Source organism: Anoplopoma fimbria, chromosome 14 (genome assembly GCF_027596085.1).
Source record: "Anoplopoma fimbria isolate UVic2021 breed Golden Eagle Sablefish chromosome 14, Afim_UVic_2022, whole genome shotgun sequence".
Taxonomy (NCBI): Eukaryota; Metazoa; Chordata; class Actinopteri; order Perciformes; family Anoplopomatidae; genus Anoplopoma; species Anoplopoma fimbria.
In genome coordinates, this window is record NC_072462.1 from 15,440,124 (window position 1) to 15,456,694 (window position 16,571).

Below are 16,571 nucleotides of genomic sequence, written 5' to 3' on the forward strand. Positions count from 1 at the left end.
AGCCAAGGGGGATTCATTTTAACAACAAAAAATATATATATATATATATATATATTACTGCTACTGTGACCCTGTATCACATGCTTTTTTAATTACAGAAAGTTTTTAAAAGTATCAAAAAGACAAAAAAAAAACATGCACATTTACTGTAATATTTTAAAATGTGACAAAATACCATAAGTCAATACATAAACGTCATGTTAAGTTAAATAAAACTCTTCTTTTGGTACGGAAATGATAAAACCATTGAGCTATGTGTTTATCAAACCAATTCTATTGGGTAATGTAAGAAATAAAAAACAATTGAATGTATAATACCTCTTTACTGCATACTAAGGCAGTTAGTTGAGTTTAATCATCCTTGTTTCATTAATTTTTTTGTTTGTTTGTTTCTAATATCCCTTTTACAAGTACATTATTACATATTTAGTACGGTGAATACACAATTTCAGATAAACTAACAATGGCCGGGGGATGGCGGTACAACCTTTTCACTTGGCCCAGTCTGCGGAAATTAAGCAGACGAAGAAGAAGATGACTCACCGGAAACAAACCTTTCACCTCTGCCGCTGTGCATGAGGTTGGCGGGCTGCTTGTTGGATGTGTGTGTTTAAAACTCTGCTGCTCAACCCGTGAACAAAACGTCATAGCCATAAAACTCACTATCACGCGGATTTGTTCCCAGTCGGGTAAAGAAACAAGTTGCCTTTAAAACACTTTATTTCACACTTAGCTAGCATGTAGCTTGCTTGCTAAATAACACGGGTTTACAGCTAGCATTCGGCTAACTAACCGGCGTTGTTTACTAGCGTGCTAACTTTAGCTGGCACCGGACTGCACATTTAACTTACCGTACAGTTTGCAGTATATCTTTCCTTTGTTCACGTAGGATATCCTGCCTTACTTGTCTAGCCTGTTTGTTTAACTCGGTTCATCTGTAGGTAAGTTATCGGTGGTTCCGCTCAGTCATGCCGTCCGGCGCTGGACCCAGCAGCCCCGCAGCTGCACTCGCAGAAGCGCTGGAGAACTCCTCCCGGCTCATTGACAGACATCTCCAAGAAGACCGATGCTTCCCTGACCTCTCGGAGCTGCTCAGCGTCCCCTCGCACAGTAAGTCATGTGAAGGGGGAGAAGAGAGAGAGAGAAAAAAAAAAAAAAACTCAAGTGCGTCTCTTCACACTAGGGATGCTGTGCCAATCTAAAGATGAGACATTCACAGTTACTTCACAAGTAACTTCAGAGAGCTATCGTCATATGATTTAGTTGTAATGCATTAAAACATATTGGATCAAATTAACCAGATTCAATTCCAGAAATAAAGGGAAATCTGCTGTTTACACCTTTTGACATGCCAAGAGTTTTTATGGCCATCAGTCAGAACCTGATTCCCCCTTGAGCATGGATCAGATACATGGATTATGTTGGTAAAGTGCTCACTAACACAGATTTTGTGACAGATTTGTAAACAACAATTGAGAGAAAGAAGCCTTGTGTTCCTAGAAAAAGACTTGGCTCTTTCATTTAAACTAGTGAATAATGGGAGAAAAAACTAAATGTATTGTTGTTGTTTGTAGTTGTATATCAACTGATAGAAAACACAAGGTGCCAGAATGTCTCTGATTTTTTGGGGGGGGATTTTTTTTTTTTAAACACTGTTTGCTCTTTGATGGAATATGTCTGTATAGGCGAGAAATGTACTATGGTCGGGTTACAAAGTTTGGTCTGTGGATAGTACATAATCAGACTTTAACTTTGTTGTTGTTTATTGTGTTGATAGATATGCCGTCCCTCTCTGGAGTGTCGGACATGGACTACCCCCTCCAGGGACCAGGTTTAGTCAGTGTGCCAAATCTCCCAGAGCTCAGTGCAGTCCGCCGAGTCCCTCTGCCGCCTGAGCTGGTGGAGCAGTTCAGCCGTATCCTTTTAGTTATTAAGTAAAAAAACTACTTTAATGCTTTCAGTTTCACCAGACCCGGAGGTTTCCATCACACTTATAGCAAAAATGTTTAAGGTTGATTTCTTTGTTTTGTTTTGGGTTGAATTTGAGTTTCGACTTAACCATTTCACAGATATGCAATGTAACTGCATGATGGGAGTTTTCCCAGAGATCTGTCGAGCATGGCTTACTATTGACAACGACATCTTCATGTGGAATTATGAAGATGGGTGAGTACCTTTTACTTTATATGGGACTGAGTGACAACGTTAACGATGAGCAATACATGAAACAAACTTTAAGTGCCCACAAAGTGAACTTGTATGTATCATTAGTATTCACTATTAATTGTGAACTACTGCTGATAATAAATCTGGAGTAAGAGACAATTATTTCATTTTTTCCTCCTATATTCTTTGCAGAGGTGATGTGGCCTATTTTGATGGCCTTATTGAAACCATTCTGGCAGTGGGCCTTGTAAAACCAAAACAAGGTATGTTTAATATTTAAATTCAGCATTGGTTAAACATTTATTTATTTATTTTTAAAGTAATGATTATTTGTTTGTGTTTTTCTTCTCAGGGATTTTACAGCCACACATTCACTACCTCTTAGTATTGGCCACTTCTGTGGATGTAGTGATCCTTGGGCTGAGCTTCGCCAAGAGCCAGGCTGGTGAGTCTTTCCTACCACTCTAGTGTGTGAATATGTAGATGCCAGTGAGGAATATTCAAATGACATTTTTATCATCTTTGTATGTCTCTTTCTCTTGTTGTAGGTTTGAATGACAGCATGTCTGGTGGGATGCAGCTGCTACCAGACCCCCTCTTCTCAATCCCCACAGACAACACCTACATCCTATCCATCACCTCCACTGACCTGGGACGCATCTTCATGGCAGGAAAGGACGGCTGCCTCTATGAGATAGCTTACCAGGCCGAGGCAGGATGGCTGAGCCAGCGCTGCAGAAAAATCAACCACTCCAAAAGCTCTCTGTCCTTCCTTGTCCCCTCTGTGCTCCAGTTCTCCTTCTCTGAAGACGGTGAGGAAGGGCACGCAGTTCTATGTGGAAAGATGTCTTTAGTTTAATTAGACTTAACTTTAACATTTGTTGTCCTTGTGCTCCACAGACCCCATTGTGCAGATTGCTATTGACAACTCCCGCAACACACTATTCACACGCTCTGAGAAAGGTGTCCTGCAGGTATGACGTTTTGTGAATGTCAAGTCAATATTTATTTTGTCTGGCTGTTTCTGATTTGCTGAGAAACTAACAAATGTGTGGTGATTGTCAGTGTGCTGCAATTATTAACAATGTGTCCGTTTACTCAGGTGTATGACCTGGGGTCTGATGGTCAAGGTATGAGCCGTGTGGCAACCATGTCACAGAACACTATTGTTGCGGCTGCTGGAAACATCGCCAGGTATGTCAGGGTTTCTTAACCTTCACTTGTGTTTCTTTCACATCTGTCATTAATCATCTTTATAGAGAAATAAGAATTTATTTTCTGTCTCTGAAACTCCCCTTCCTCTGCAGGACTATTGATCGTTCTGTCTTCAAACCTGTCGTCCAGATCTCTGTGATTGACAGATCTGAGTCCTCAGACTGTCACCTGCTCGCTGTCACTCATGCAGGTAAAGATAACTGAACAGTAGTGAAGACGAGTGAAAAAAGAAGGATACCAGTATGGTCATTTAAAATGTTTATGCTTAATGTGTGCCCGTCTATATTCTGTTTCTGTAGGTGTGCGTCTCTACTTCAGCACCACACCCTTTGCCCTTCCACACCAGAAGCATGTGGCAGTTCGACCTAGCCTGCTAGCTTTGGTCCATGTCCGTCTGCCACCAGGGTTTTCTGCATCCTCTACCCTGCAGAAACCTGCAAAGGTCCATAAGGCACTACACAGCAAAGGTAAACCTTTTTTGTCTTCTATTCATCAGTTTATCAGAAAGACCCAATGAGGAGTCAAACTCAACATTGTTTTTTACTTTAAGTTAATGTTATAATCCAGATCTGCCTGTAATACCCTTTTGTCTTTTCTTTGTTTAAATATTCAGGTATTCTGTTAATGGCTGCTTCTGAGACAGAGGACAGTGACATTCTGTGGTGCATCAATCACGACTCCTTCCCCTTCAAGAAACCCTTGATGGAGACTCAGGTTGGCACATAAGAAACGTATAATAAATGAAGTAAAATTGTAGGTTTCAAATGAATGTCTCTTACTACCATTTGTTGCTGCTCTATATTGCTGATTATATTAACGGGTGCTTTTTTGGTCAGTGGTTAAAAGAACACTGGTTAAAAGAAACCCTACAATAAGCCTCTCTTTTCTTCTCTCCATTGCAGATGATGTCTAATGTAGATGGACACTCTTGGGCTCTTTGTGCCATTAGTGAGGAGAGACCATCCAAGATATTTACTCCTCTGAACCAGGAACAGATCCCCATCACTGATTCACCTGTGGTGGTTCAACAGCACAATATCCCTCCGCAGAAGTTTGTCCTTCTCTCTGCCAAGGTTAGAACTGCTGTCAGGACTCATCATGTTGCACACATGCTCAGTGTTGTCATCTTGTAACAAAACAATGTCTTAATTATGTATACTAAGAGTAGACTCCTTGCCGTCCTGTAGGGGAGTCATATCTTCCAAAAACTGCGGCCGGTGGACCAACTCCGCCACCTGCTGGTGAGCTGTGCTGGAGGAGAAAGTGAAGACGTTGAACGTTTCTTCAAGCTGCACCGGGTACAAAGCTAAAACATTAAATGTGTGATGTTTAAATTCCTCTTAACGGGGCCTTTTATCCTGAAACCTGCACATGACACACATGCATTTTAGGCTACACGCTGCCAGACGCCAGCCTGCATGACAGACACACACACACCTCTGCTCAGGATTAAGGCATGCAGCGATAGACCATTGTGCAGGCATATTTCCTTTACATGCACATATAGTATATATTTGAGTTGTTGATCTGTTCTGTACAGGAGGAGCAGGCTTGTGCCACAGCACTGATCCTGGCTTGTTCCAGCGCAGCTTGTGACAGAGAGGTTTCACAGTGGGCCACCAGAGCCTTCTTCAGGTCAGATAACATTGTTTATACACATTTAGATTTACACTTACTCGTACTGTTCACAAAACTAAAAGTAGTTCCTTTTGTTTTTGTCATGATCAGATATGGAGGAGAAGCACAGATGAGATTCCCAGCAGCCATGAATTCTCCCAGTAATGTTGGACCTGTGATGAGCTCTCCAGCACCAGGTAAATTATAAGTAAATACTGACCTGGAGAAAATATATAGATGCAGACAGAATGTATCAGCTTAAACTCTTGTGACATTGTACAAAGCCTCATATACACATTGCCATGTCCTCAGGTATTTAACAGGATATACAAACATAATGTTTTGTTAAAACATTTTAAATATCACATTTCCTAATACTACATGTGTAATGTTTACATCTGTAAACTTCAGGGCTGTCAACGAATATTCTGAATTCAAATATATATTTGAGAAATGCAAGAATCTAGATATTTTAATGAAATACATTTTAATGTGGGGGGAAAAGCAGCACTACCGTAGCTGTCTGCCTGGCACCTACACTGAAAGATCCGCATGACACATCACTTTCAGTAACTGAAAACTTAATGCAATATTAGGTCAAGCTGAAGAGGAATACTTTGGCAACAACCGTAATGATGGCAGAGAACTCTGCTGCATATAGAGAGAGACACGGTGTCCCAACAGCAAGTGTTACATTACGTCATGTAAACAAATCGTTCAAAGGACGTCTGACAAAAGTCAGCTGAAATGGTGCTGGACGCACTGCGCAGTGCTCCGTCGCTAGCAGCCAGTGAGGACACGGCGTCATGGACATAAGGCGCAAAAATAGATATTCTAATAGTTAGAACCTTTGTGTCTTTTCTGTGTCTATTCAAATGTCATTTTGGCCAATTATGACAGCCCTAGTAAACTTATGTCATTTTTATTACTCTTCCCCAGGCATCATGCCCCCAGCTTTGGCTACACCTTTCCTACAAATGCACTCTGGGTCTGCCCCCATCACGCCCATGTCCGCTGGCCCAGAGGTTATTTTCTCAGGGAAACATAACGGCATCTGTGTCTACTTTGCTCGCATTCTTGGGTAAGTCAATCCTCTCATTAGCTGTCACTTTATCTTAGTTTTGAATATGTTTTCTGGGCGAGAGCCTAAATTAGATATGTGACTCTTTAGTCAGAGGTGTGGATGCTGATGTGTGCCGATGGTGTCGGTACTGATCAACATGTCTTTCTCCCCTGTTCTCTGTCAACAACACTCTAACAGAAATATTTGGGATGGCAGTCTTGCTGTTGAGAAAACTATGAGCAAAGGAAATCAGACTGTCGCTATTGTAAGTATCATAATAAAAAAAACAGGGCTTTATTAGATAGTTATTAGTGATTATGTACGTTTTAAGAATGATGCTGGAAGTGGTTAGTTGACACTATCTGTTTTCTGTTGTGTCCACAGTTGGAAAACAGCGTTAGTGCGTTTGAGCTGGAGTCAGTCCTCATGGAGCTCTGTGGTTTGCGGGAGTTTCTAGATAAAAACTCTCAGTTCAGTCCATCTGCTCTTGGTGGCGCAAGGTAAGAGCTCCTATGCCTTAATAGATTATTTTAGTTCTTCAACACTTTCCCTGCTCAAATGCCATCAAGTGCCATTTAGAAATAGTTACTGTGATATCAGGTGTTTTTTATTTCTCATTTTTGGGATGATCAGACCAAATGAGAAAGAATATCAAGAGAAATCTCATAATGACCGATTATGTGGCTAACATGTAAAATAAATATATTATCTCATTTCATCCTAGTTTTAATTTGTCACTGAAAGTATTGCCCACTAGAAACTGGCACCTGCAAAAACGTCTGTAGCGAAGTCTTGTTTCCCATCCCCCCTAAATAACATCTGTTCTGCTCCCTGTTAGTTTCAGCTCCCCTGCCAACCTGCAGCAAAGGCTGCTGGGATTTATGCGTCCTGACGGAGCCAGCTCTCAGCAGGTCCAGCAGGAGCTCCAGAGGAAATATCACAGTGAGTTATGAGTGCAGGTTTCCGCATTTTTATGAATACTGTCATGATAATTAATATCCCAAATAGCAATGGTATTATGAATCAACTTGAAAAAGTAAATGTGAAACTTTGATGTACCATCAGGGGAAAAAGTGATTTTACTTTTTATTTCACTCTTATCACTGATGTCTTTATTCCTTTTAAATAATTGTATCTCTTGTTTCCGTCTCTGTTTCCAGCCAAGGCTCAGGTCTATGAGAAAGTGTCCCTGCAGGGCATCCAGCAGTTGGTGCATCGCTCTTATCAGACTCTGGCCCTCTTGAAGCTTCTTTGTGATCATCAGTTCAGCCTCATTATGTCTGAGCTGCCAAAGGTACATGTGCGCATAACACTTCTGCTGCAGATGCTCATACATCATCGCTGCTGTACTAACCACATGCCTTCCTTAATGTACTACCTTTTTGTTTTCAGCCATAAACCCAGTTAACCATGTGAGATATCTATATTTCGCTCATTGATCACTTTCTTCTGTGTTCGTAGGAGTTTCAAGAGCAGATGAAGGGTGTGAGTTTTAAGGATGTAGTGATCCGGGGCAAGGAGCTGTCTGGAGCACTCATCACAGCCCTCATTAATGTCTACATCAAAGATAATGCCTCTGTGGAAGCCATCAGCAATCACTTGCGCGACATCTGTCCCCTGCTGTACAGCAGTGACGACAGCGTTTGCTCCAAGGTACAAGCATATGGTGTTTTGAGTGATTGAATTATTTTTTTTATTTTTTTTAAATACTCTTAGCGAAATTATCTTAAGATCTTGAAAATGTGCTCCATATAGATAAAAGTGTCAATCTTTAGCACAGCTTCAGGGGTCTACAATTATAGTTTTTATTGATGTCTTGGTGCTTTCACATTTCTTGCAATCAATAATTTTAGGGGCATCAAAGTCATTAAGAGGTATCGATTTACCCGCATTGATCCATGTGCCTTGATACTAAATTTGTTGCTTTTGTCTCCCACTCAGGCTAATGAGCTGCTGCAGAGCTCTAAGCAGATTCAGAATAAAGCCGAAAAGGAGCGAACACTGAGGGAGTCTCTACACCTCTATCAGCAGATCAGCCAACACACAGATCTGCCTCTGGTCTGCTCTCAGTACAGACAAGGTAGGGACACACAAGACATACTTTCTGTATTTGTGTACTTTCTATGTTATAAAATACGGTTTATTTTTTGACACTAATGCTTTTACATTGTCTCAGTGCGTTTCTACGAGGGAGTCCTTGAGTTGTGCCTCACAGCAGCAGACAAGAAGGATCCACAGAGACTGGGGCCCCACTACTACAAGAACGGAGAGCCTGAGGAGGACGGCGTGGGACAGCAGGCCTTCCACGAGAGGTAACACGAGGCAGAATTAGCACACCAATCGGCATCATTGATTGACATTTTAGACGATTGTCAAAACGTTTTTCACCCCTCCTCTGTCTGCTCCAGACTTTTGTGTTATAAGTGCATCACAGACACCATGCAGGAGCTGGTGAACCAGAGCAAAGCCGCCCCTCAGTCCCCCAGCGTCCCTAAGCAGCCTGGGCCTCCCGTCATGACTTCTGACCCTAACATGCTCAGCAACGAAGAAGCTACAGCTCATGTGAGTAAGAAGTTGATGCTTATTTCTTGCCAGAGCAGTGCACATGATTATTAATGAAAATATGTCTTTCCCTTGTAGTTTGAGCAGATCCTCGGTCTGGCCCAGAGGTCTCAGGACGAGCTGTTTCACATCGCTCTGTACAACTGGCTGATTCAAGCCGACCTGACCGACAAGTTACTGGAGGTAGTGTATCTGTCCATGTGTGTTTTGGTTTTTTAACATGAAACTTGCGTCTAAAAGGAACAATGTGTCAGACTCATGGCTTGTTTTCAAAATGAGTACCGCAGGCCAAATTCAAGATTTGGAAAGATAGTTGTCCTCCCGAGATTTGAAGCTCACACAGGTCACCAGGTTGAGGACACTAAAAGAGCTCAAATAGATTGAATGAAAGTGTAACTCGTTCATCCATTTTTGTCACAAAATTGAATAAATTATATTTAATGTCCGTGGGGTCATCGGTGACCCCAATAATAGCAGTGAGCATGACAAAGTAAGCCAGCACTAGTAGGGATCACTTCACTGGCTGTGTGTCTCAAACACCTGAGTACTCTATAATAATTGAATGTGAGTACTTGAATGTTGAATTTCCCTACTAGTAGCTGTGATAAATGTGTTTGAGTAAGCTAACTTTAGCTGAACTTCACTGCCTTCCTGTTTAGGAGACAATTGGCCATCCTGTGTTTTACCACGTCTCTGGTCATGTAGCTTTTTAGAAAGATGCCTTGGATTTTTAGGTCTGATAAAATCCGTTTTTCCTTTTGACCCAGTTTGCAGGCTAAATGGCTGCAGCACGCTATGTTTGCATGCTAATGTTACATATCTGGCAACACGGGATGTCGAAATGGGCGTGGGTGGGATCACACAGGCCAAAACTAAAACCGACTTCATGCACTGGAATGGAAATTACATAACAGAACATACTGGCTAAAGCATTGTTGTCAGAGAAGCCAGTATTTTAACTAGGCATGTTTGCTATATGTCTGATGAAATATCATTGGAATATAATTATTTAATAAAGAAAATATATAATATATTGTTCTTTTAATGCTGTACATTTGCATTGCATATAGGCTTTTCTTTTACCCAGACCTTTTTAGATGAGTAAATCATTCAGATTTTATGGCCCCATGAAACCACAAGTTGTTGTTGTCCTGATGAATTGAGACACTTTACAGGTGTTTGTGTAATTACATGCCATATGTCTGATAGCCGTTCTTTTATTTGTCCTCTGTTGTCCAGGTGAATTCTCTGTACCTGGAGGAACACCTGATGCATATGATCAAGCAGGACCAGAGTAAGGTGCACAATATGGACTTGTTGTGGCGCTACTATGAGAAGAACCGTAACTTTGGCAAGGCAGCTCATGTACTGGCCCGTCTCGCTGACATGCACAGGTTTGGACACACAACAACTTTAATTTTGGTAGATTAACATTTAACATATCTCCAGAAATAAATTTACAAACAACTTCCAACACTGACTCTTCAGAGCCTGGTGACCACATATACTGTATATGCACGCCATATACTCTTTCCAACGATTTTAAATGAAAAAAGTACCTACATGTTCTCTGATTATGCAGCACTGAGATCTCATTGAAGCAACGTTTGGAGTACATCGCACGAGCCATCCTGTCTGCAAAGAGCTCCTCCTGCATCTCAGCTCAGGCCTCTGATGGAGAGTTCCTTCATGAGCTGGAAGAAAAGATGGAGGTACGTATGTGTTTATGATCACGGTTGAAGTCTAAAATCTAGGAGTGATACGGCGTTGTGACCACTCAGTTTCTGTGTTTGGTTCATTTCCCCAGCTGGTGCGTATCCAAGTACAGATCCAGGATACCCTGATCAGACAGTACTCCCATCATCCCTCAGTGAAAAATGTCATCTCTCAGTTGGACTCGGAGCTTATGGACATCACCAAGGTAACACGCGGCAGCAGAACAATAAGGATTTAGGGATTATAAAGAATTTTCATTAACAAGAATGTGAAAATGTTCATAAATGCTGAACATATGTTCTCTGGTGTAGCTCTACGGGGAGTTTGCTGACCATTTCAAGTTGTCCGAGTGCAAGCTGGCCATCATTCACTGTGCAGGACACTCCGACCCAATCCTGGTGCACTCACTGTGGCAAGAGATCATGGAGAAAGGCAAGTGAAATGTCAACCAAACCTTTTTAAAAATGCGCTTCCTTTGCCATATATGATGTTGGTGTCAGTGATGATTGTTTTGTCTTGTCTAGAGTTGGGAGACTCCATTGCTATGAGTCCAGCAGACAGGATGAGGTCTCTCAGTTTGAAACTGGTATCACTGGGAAAGATTTACGCCGGAACACCAAGATATTTCCCTCTGGGTAAGCGTTCATACCTTCCTGTAATTATGTTTAGTTTTCCTCTCGTTAGAACTTTCCACCTTGCTGTTTACTATTTTGTTAACAGTAATTTAATTAGACTTCCCCTTTGCATCATTTATGTCATCATGTCTCAGTGGTTCAGGCCTGCAGGGTCACACTGGTGCTCTAGGTGATTGCTTAATTATCCTCTCATTACAAACAGCCTGTTCAAACTTGTCTGCTCTGTGGAGACAATAATTTATTTTATATGCAACCTTGGTTCTTGCACGTATGATCAGAGTCAATTATGTCAAACTCAAAACATTTTTCCCCCAGTGATGTACAAAGTGCTGAGTATGCAATATTAACGAGTGCCGATATGTCCTGTGATTGTAGAGTTCCTGGTAAAGTTTCTAGAGCAGGAGGTGTGTCGACTGAACTGGGACGTGGGCTTCGTCACCGCCACCATGCAGGAGATTGGAGTACAGTTGCCACGTCTTCTGGAGGTCTATGACCAACTCTTCAAAACTCGGGTACGTGCTTCAGATTATCATATTTCAATGCATCACTTTTTCCCCATCTCCTAAAATTGATGCACATGATTATAAGCAGCAGTTGCAGTTTTTTTTGTGGGTGGAGGATTAAATTGTCTCTTGCTTAATCCACCAATCTGCTGTATTCCCTCTTGCCTGTAGGATCCCTGTTGGCAGCGGCTGAAGAAACCTCTCCACTTGGTGGAGTGTATCCACGTGCTTCTGTCAGGATACGTGGATGATCCCAGCAGAGTACCAACCTATGACAGGTAATCACCCTCTGAGGAGCTGTGCAACTGCTGGCCTGTAGTGGGCGCTGTGGAGTTTGGCTTGTGTTTTCAGGGACATTAGCATGAAGTCCCTGGTTAAAATCCCTGTGACAACTAATGCTGCAGCCTCCTGGAGTGTCCATGAGCAATAAAAGAACTCTCCCTACTTACTCATATTATTGTAAGCTGTTTTAGATACAATTCTGAACAATGAATGTGTTGTTGGACTAAACTTTCCACCTTCTACACAGAAAGAGAAACGCTTAACAAATCGTTAGTTTGATATACACAGAACATCTTGGATAATTGTATCTCTGCTGAGAGCAGCAACATTATTACAATTGGAAAAACAGCTCTCATCTCGATCACACTGGGGTGTTTTTTTGCAGGGAGAGCCATTTTGTAGGGTTTCTAGGCAACAGATCAGGTCTGTCAATCACTTGTGTACTCCAACCACCAGCAGCTGCATTTAGTCACTCAAACACAGCAGATAAGCCGATAGAAAACTTTACTGTAAACTCCAAATGCCCCCTGTCTAAGCTTGATGCTTATTGTTTGTGTCATGATCGTTTCACTGTGAGGTGTGATAGCTTTGCGACAGAACGACTTTCCAGCAGTTGTTATGTAAAGGATAGGTTAACGTTTACTTAAAGTATAGTATAAGTTTATTGAAATGTTTATTGGTCGCTGTAATTCCACCTGTCAATACTGGCTGTGAAGAAATCCCTTCCTAGAGCAATATCAATGCAGCAGATTGATAGTGGATGCCTTCCAAAGTGAGTGTCTTTTCAGTTCAGCTCAGCAAGTAAACACTGTCTGGGGAAATACAAGGAGGGAAATATGGAACATCACCACTTGATCTGACTAACTCAGACTACGGACTTCTGCATATTAGCTTCAGCAAGGTAAATAAATAAACCCTCTGTAAACTTGGTGTGACAGCTAGTTTTCCCCTCCCATTTCAGACGCCGATTCACTAACGTGTGTCTCGACAACATCTGTGGATACCTTGTGGAGCTGCAGTCCCTGAGCCCAAACTCGGCCCTTCAACAAACCATCGGAAACTTCAAGTCGCTGCAGGCGAAGCTGGAGAAACTCCACTGACTCTTCTAATGACGTTATTCACAGGACAAGCGACAGGTGACGTCTGGATCTTGCACTGTTGGCCTTAATAAAACAGCTGATTTAAAAGCGGGATGACACGATCAGCGAAACACAACATGATATTTGTATTCCACAGTAGAGTTTGCCTCTTTTTCTTTTCAGTCTGATGTGTTGCAGCTTGGCAAGTGCTTGTTGTTAAGGGACAGAGGGAGCAGATGACAGTAATGTCTTCTGGTAAAGAAGAGGAAGACAGAAAAGCCCAGTTTTATAACTTATTTAATACATTTTGTTATGAATCTAAACATTATACTGAAAAACAACTTAGGAACCAAGGCACTGTTGGTTATTTGCTTTGTGTGCAAATAGCTGTGTCTAAAAGAAAGATGTCTAAAAATTACAAGATTTTTCAGTTACTTGTGTTGATTATAAACATGTCATCACTCTAGATTTTACAGGTGAGTTTTCATATATTGAAAATGCACTTATTGACGGATTTGGGATATTTTCGTTTGAATCAACTTGCTAAATATCCCACTAAAGCCTTTTCATCGCAGGGGAATCATTTTGATTGTTCAGCGTTTGCCTCCAAAAAAACGAAGGTTTGAATGTTGTAATTATGTAAATAACTTGGCCATAATGTTGTCTCTTCTGCCAAAAGTCATGCACACACTTAAACATTTTTTTTTTCCGTCTGTATTATTTACAGTGAGCATTTTGTCTTCTTGGCTGATACATTTAACGATGATTTTGTGATTGTTTTGAATGCAGAACAACTTTTTAACACAGTGCAGTTCATAGTGCTACACTGCAAACTTTGAGGAAAATCATAAAACATTTTTATGAAGAAATAAAACTTGTTATTGATTTTGTGCATGAGGATGTTTTGAAAACACTATCCAGAAACTAGTTGTCACCTGTAAACCAACAAACTTGCATTCTTGGTTCCAGTTTTGTGTTCAATTTTTACAAATAATTAGCAGGAGAGAGGAGTATTAAATTGCATTGGGTTGATCATGTTAAACTGCAGAGGGAGTGCAATAATGGACTTCATGTCTTCACTGTTTGTGTTTACATAATTATCTTTAATTGAAGAGGGCACACAGGGTTTCATACTGTCAACAGAAATTGCTGCAGTAATTGCTTAGGTTTCTTTTCCAATTTGCTGTGCACTCAAGTGCACAATTATACTAAATTTATAGCCTTGTGAAAAATAAAATATTTATTACTAGATACTGGGACGATTTCTCTCTTAATGACATTAAAACAGTACATTTATACCATAAATAATGTTTAACAGATAAGACTTATGATCTCCTCTAATGTAACTCACTTTAAATGTTTATAGACTTTAAGAATGTTAATGCACAATAAATAGCTATAAGAAATTTAAGTTTAGCTTTTTTTAATCTGCAGTGTGATCTGCAATACTATATTTTTACCCAATATGACAATTTTGTACATTTGTTTTATTTAGAAATATAATAACTATTCTACAAAGCTTTTCAAAATAAAGTTACAAGGGATTCCATTGTTGGGAGGTAAAAGACTGAACTAGTGACAAACCAATGAAATGGAATAAAAAGCAACAAAAAATAATTCCATTTATTAAATGAGGATGTATGATCGAGTCCTGCTGAATGGAGCCCATCAAAATGGCCTTAAAGTTATGTTTTAAGATATCTAACAGACAGTCCAAACCTCCAAAAGTTTCAGTTTAACATACTGAAGTAGAGTACTTCTACGCGACAAACTATTTTTTGATCGTCAAAATTGTTTCTTTTGAATTTTCTTTCGATCAACTTATGATTTAGTCAACAAATCATTTCAGCTCTAAAGTAATTCTAAAGACAAAATATACAGACAAAAGAGTGATTAGCTCATAATGTTTTCCACTTGAGCCAGTTCATCCAGCTTCTTGTTCAAGTAATGGATGCTTTTATTTATTCAATTTGATCACTTCTGACAGATTAGGACCTGGATGTGACGTACACATTTCTACCTTTTGCATGAGCAAGAAAGCTTTTTCACTCCGTACAAGAATATGTAGGGGATGATGCAGGTGTAGGAGGCTGCAATATAGCTGGCCACCTCCACCACCATCGGCGAGGTGGTGATGTTGTTGGAGATGCGCAGAAGCAGATGAGTGAGCCAGCAGACCAGGAACACGACGGCTACAGCCACCACGCTCTTGGCCGCCCTCACCTGAGTGTTTGAGCTCTGACTCGGCTTTGCTCGTATCTGGCTGGGCTTGGGAGGATTTGGTGGAGCTCCTGCCCCGCTGTCTCTGTTTGTTTCCTTGTTGCAGGGAGAACTTTGACCTGACAGCCCTTCAGGTGGACATGAAGAAGCAGGCACGCCCGTATAAACGTGGGTTAGGGATTCAGAATCTTTTGGATCATTTGAGGTGCCTGGACCAGATACAGTGCTGACTACTCCGTCATTTCTGCTTTCAGTACTCTTGCTTTCATCCTTTACCATCTCCTTGGTAGCGTCAGAGCTATGACCCTGTATGCGCTGCTTATTTCGGAGCAGAGTGATGACAATCTGGACACTGGCAAATACGATCCCAGCGACGGGAAGAGCATTAGCCAGGGTTAAATAAAAGATTTCATAGGTTTGCCTCGCTATCGCGCTAGGGAAGACGTCCACGCAGTCTTCTTTGCTCTCATTTCGGCCCTCGACCGCTACAAAGAACACATGTGGGATGCTGAAGACCACTGCCACCGTCCAGCTGCCAGCCAGCAGACAGCCCACCAAGCACAGGCTGTCCAGCTGCACCGGTGCACCGCCACGCTTCAGGGAGCCCACGAGCTTCTGGTGCCAGTAAGCGCTGATGAAGAAGGTCGAGAAGATGCTGCTGGTTTTGGAGAGGTCGGCACAGAAACGAAACACGGCGCAGAAGGTTTCCCCCAGGAACCAACGGCCAGCGAAATCTGCCATGGTGTCGGGCAGGTCCACCAGGTAGTTGGTGATGAGGTTGGAGACGGCCAGGTTGATGAAGAGGACCTCGTTGGTGCGGATTCCAGATTTCCGTCCGGGCAGGGAGCGAATAGCCAGCCAGTTGTTTCCCAGGATGCCTGCCAGAAACATGAATGCTCTGATGATGGATTCAATCAACTCCTCTGCATCCATGGTTTCACAAGATCAGGTGACAACTTCAATTGTTCTTCACTGTACAGTCGACTGGTCTCACAGTTCCCAGAGCTTGTAATGTGGGATGCTTTGGTGTTTGGGCATTTATAGAGGAGGGGAAGAAGCCGGACCCAATCACACTGTTGAGTTTAATAGTCTCGCTTCTTTTCTTTTTCCTCAGGGAGCCTTCATCGTGTAGTCCCGCTGAGTTGAGTCTGATACATTTCAAATAAAATGTTCAGGTAATAAGGACGTACAGACTCATTGGATTCCACTCAGTAAGATACCTTAGTAAGAAGGTTGCCAGCCTTTGTATAATTGCACAATTGTTATTCCTACACTCCATTGCAGTTCAGTTTATCCCTCTTTGCACATTATGACAAAACGGATTGAGTGGACTTTCTGCATGCAGATGGGATCTTAATTTCATTTGTGTGTGTGAAAAATTAACTCATCGTATCACAGCTGCACAAAGTGAGTGCCCCATTATTTCTCCAAGCAGCAGCACTTGATTTTACACCCCGGTGGTGAAATAAATAAGTGACTTTCTTTCTGAATTAATCTTAGTGCATTAGTACAC

At 41.5% G+C, this 16,571-nt stretch overlaps 2 protein-coding genes across 2 annotated transcripts; one reads left to right on the plus strand and one right to left on the minus strand.

The window, feature by feature from the left end:
* Positions 1-532: 532 nt before the first annotated feature.
* Positions 533-14,079, plus strand: nup155 (nucleoporin 155). Its single transcript, XM_054611963.1, has 34 exons — positions 533-689; positions 942-1,110; positions 1,778-1,915; positions 2,070-2,166; positions 2,359-2,429; positions 2,519-2,611; positions 2,715-2,978; positions 3,067-3,140; positions 3,269-3,360; positions 3,474-3,571; positions 3,681-3,848; positions 3,995-4,095; positions 4,284-4,454; positions 4,569-4,679; positions 4,922-5,016; positions 5,110-5,195; positions 5,938-6,079; positions 6,260-6,326; positions 6,446-6,561; positions 6,900-7,003; positions 7,222-7,355; positions 7,523-7,714; positions 8,003-8,141; positions 8,238-8,373; positions 8,470-8,623; positions 8,702-8,806; positions 9,863-10,017; positions 10,206-10,335; positions 10,431-10,544; positions 10,651-10,771; positions 10,864-10,974; positions 11,350-11,486; positions 11,649-11,755; positions 12,721-14,079. The coding sequence occupies exons 2-34, from the start codon at positions 969-971 to the stop codon at positions 12,857-12,859; spliced, it is 4,104 nt and encodes a 1,367-aa protein (XP_054467938.1). The 5' UTR covers positions 533-689; positions 942-968; the 3' UTR covers positions 12,860-14,079.
* Positions 14,080-14,854: 775 nt separating this feature from the next.
* Positions 14,855-15,991, minus strand: LOC129102730 (rhodopsin). Its single transcript, XM_054612989.1, has one exon. The coding sequence runs from the start codon at positions 15,989-15,991 to the stop codon at positions 14,855-14,857; it is 1,137 nt and encodes a 378-aa protein (XP_054468964.1).
* Between the last annotated feature and the right edge of the window lie 580 nt (positions 15,992-16,571).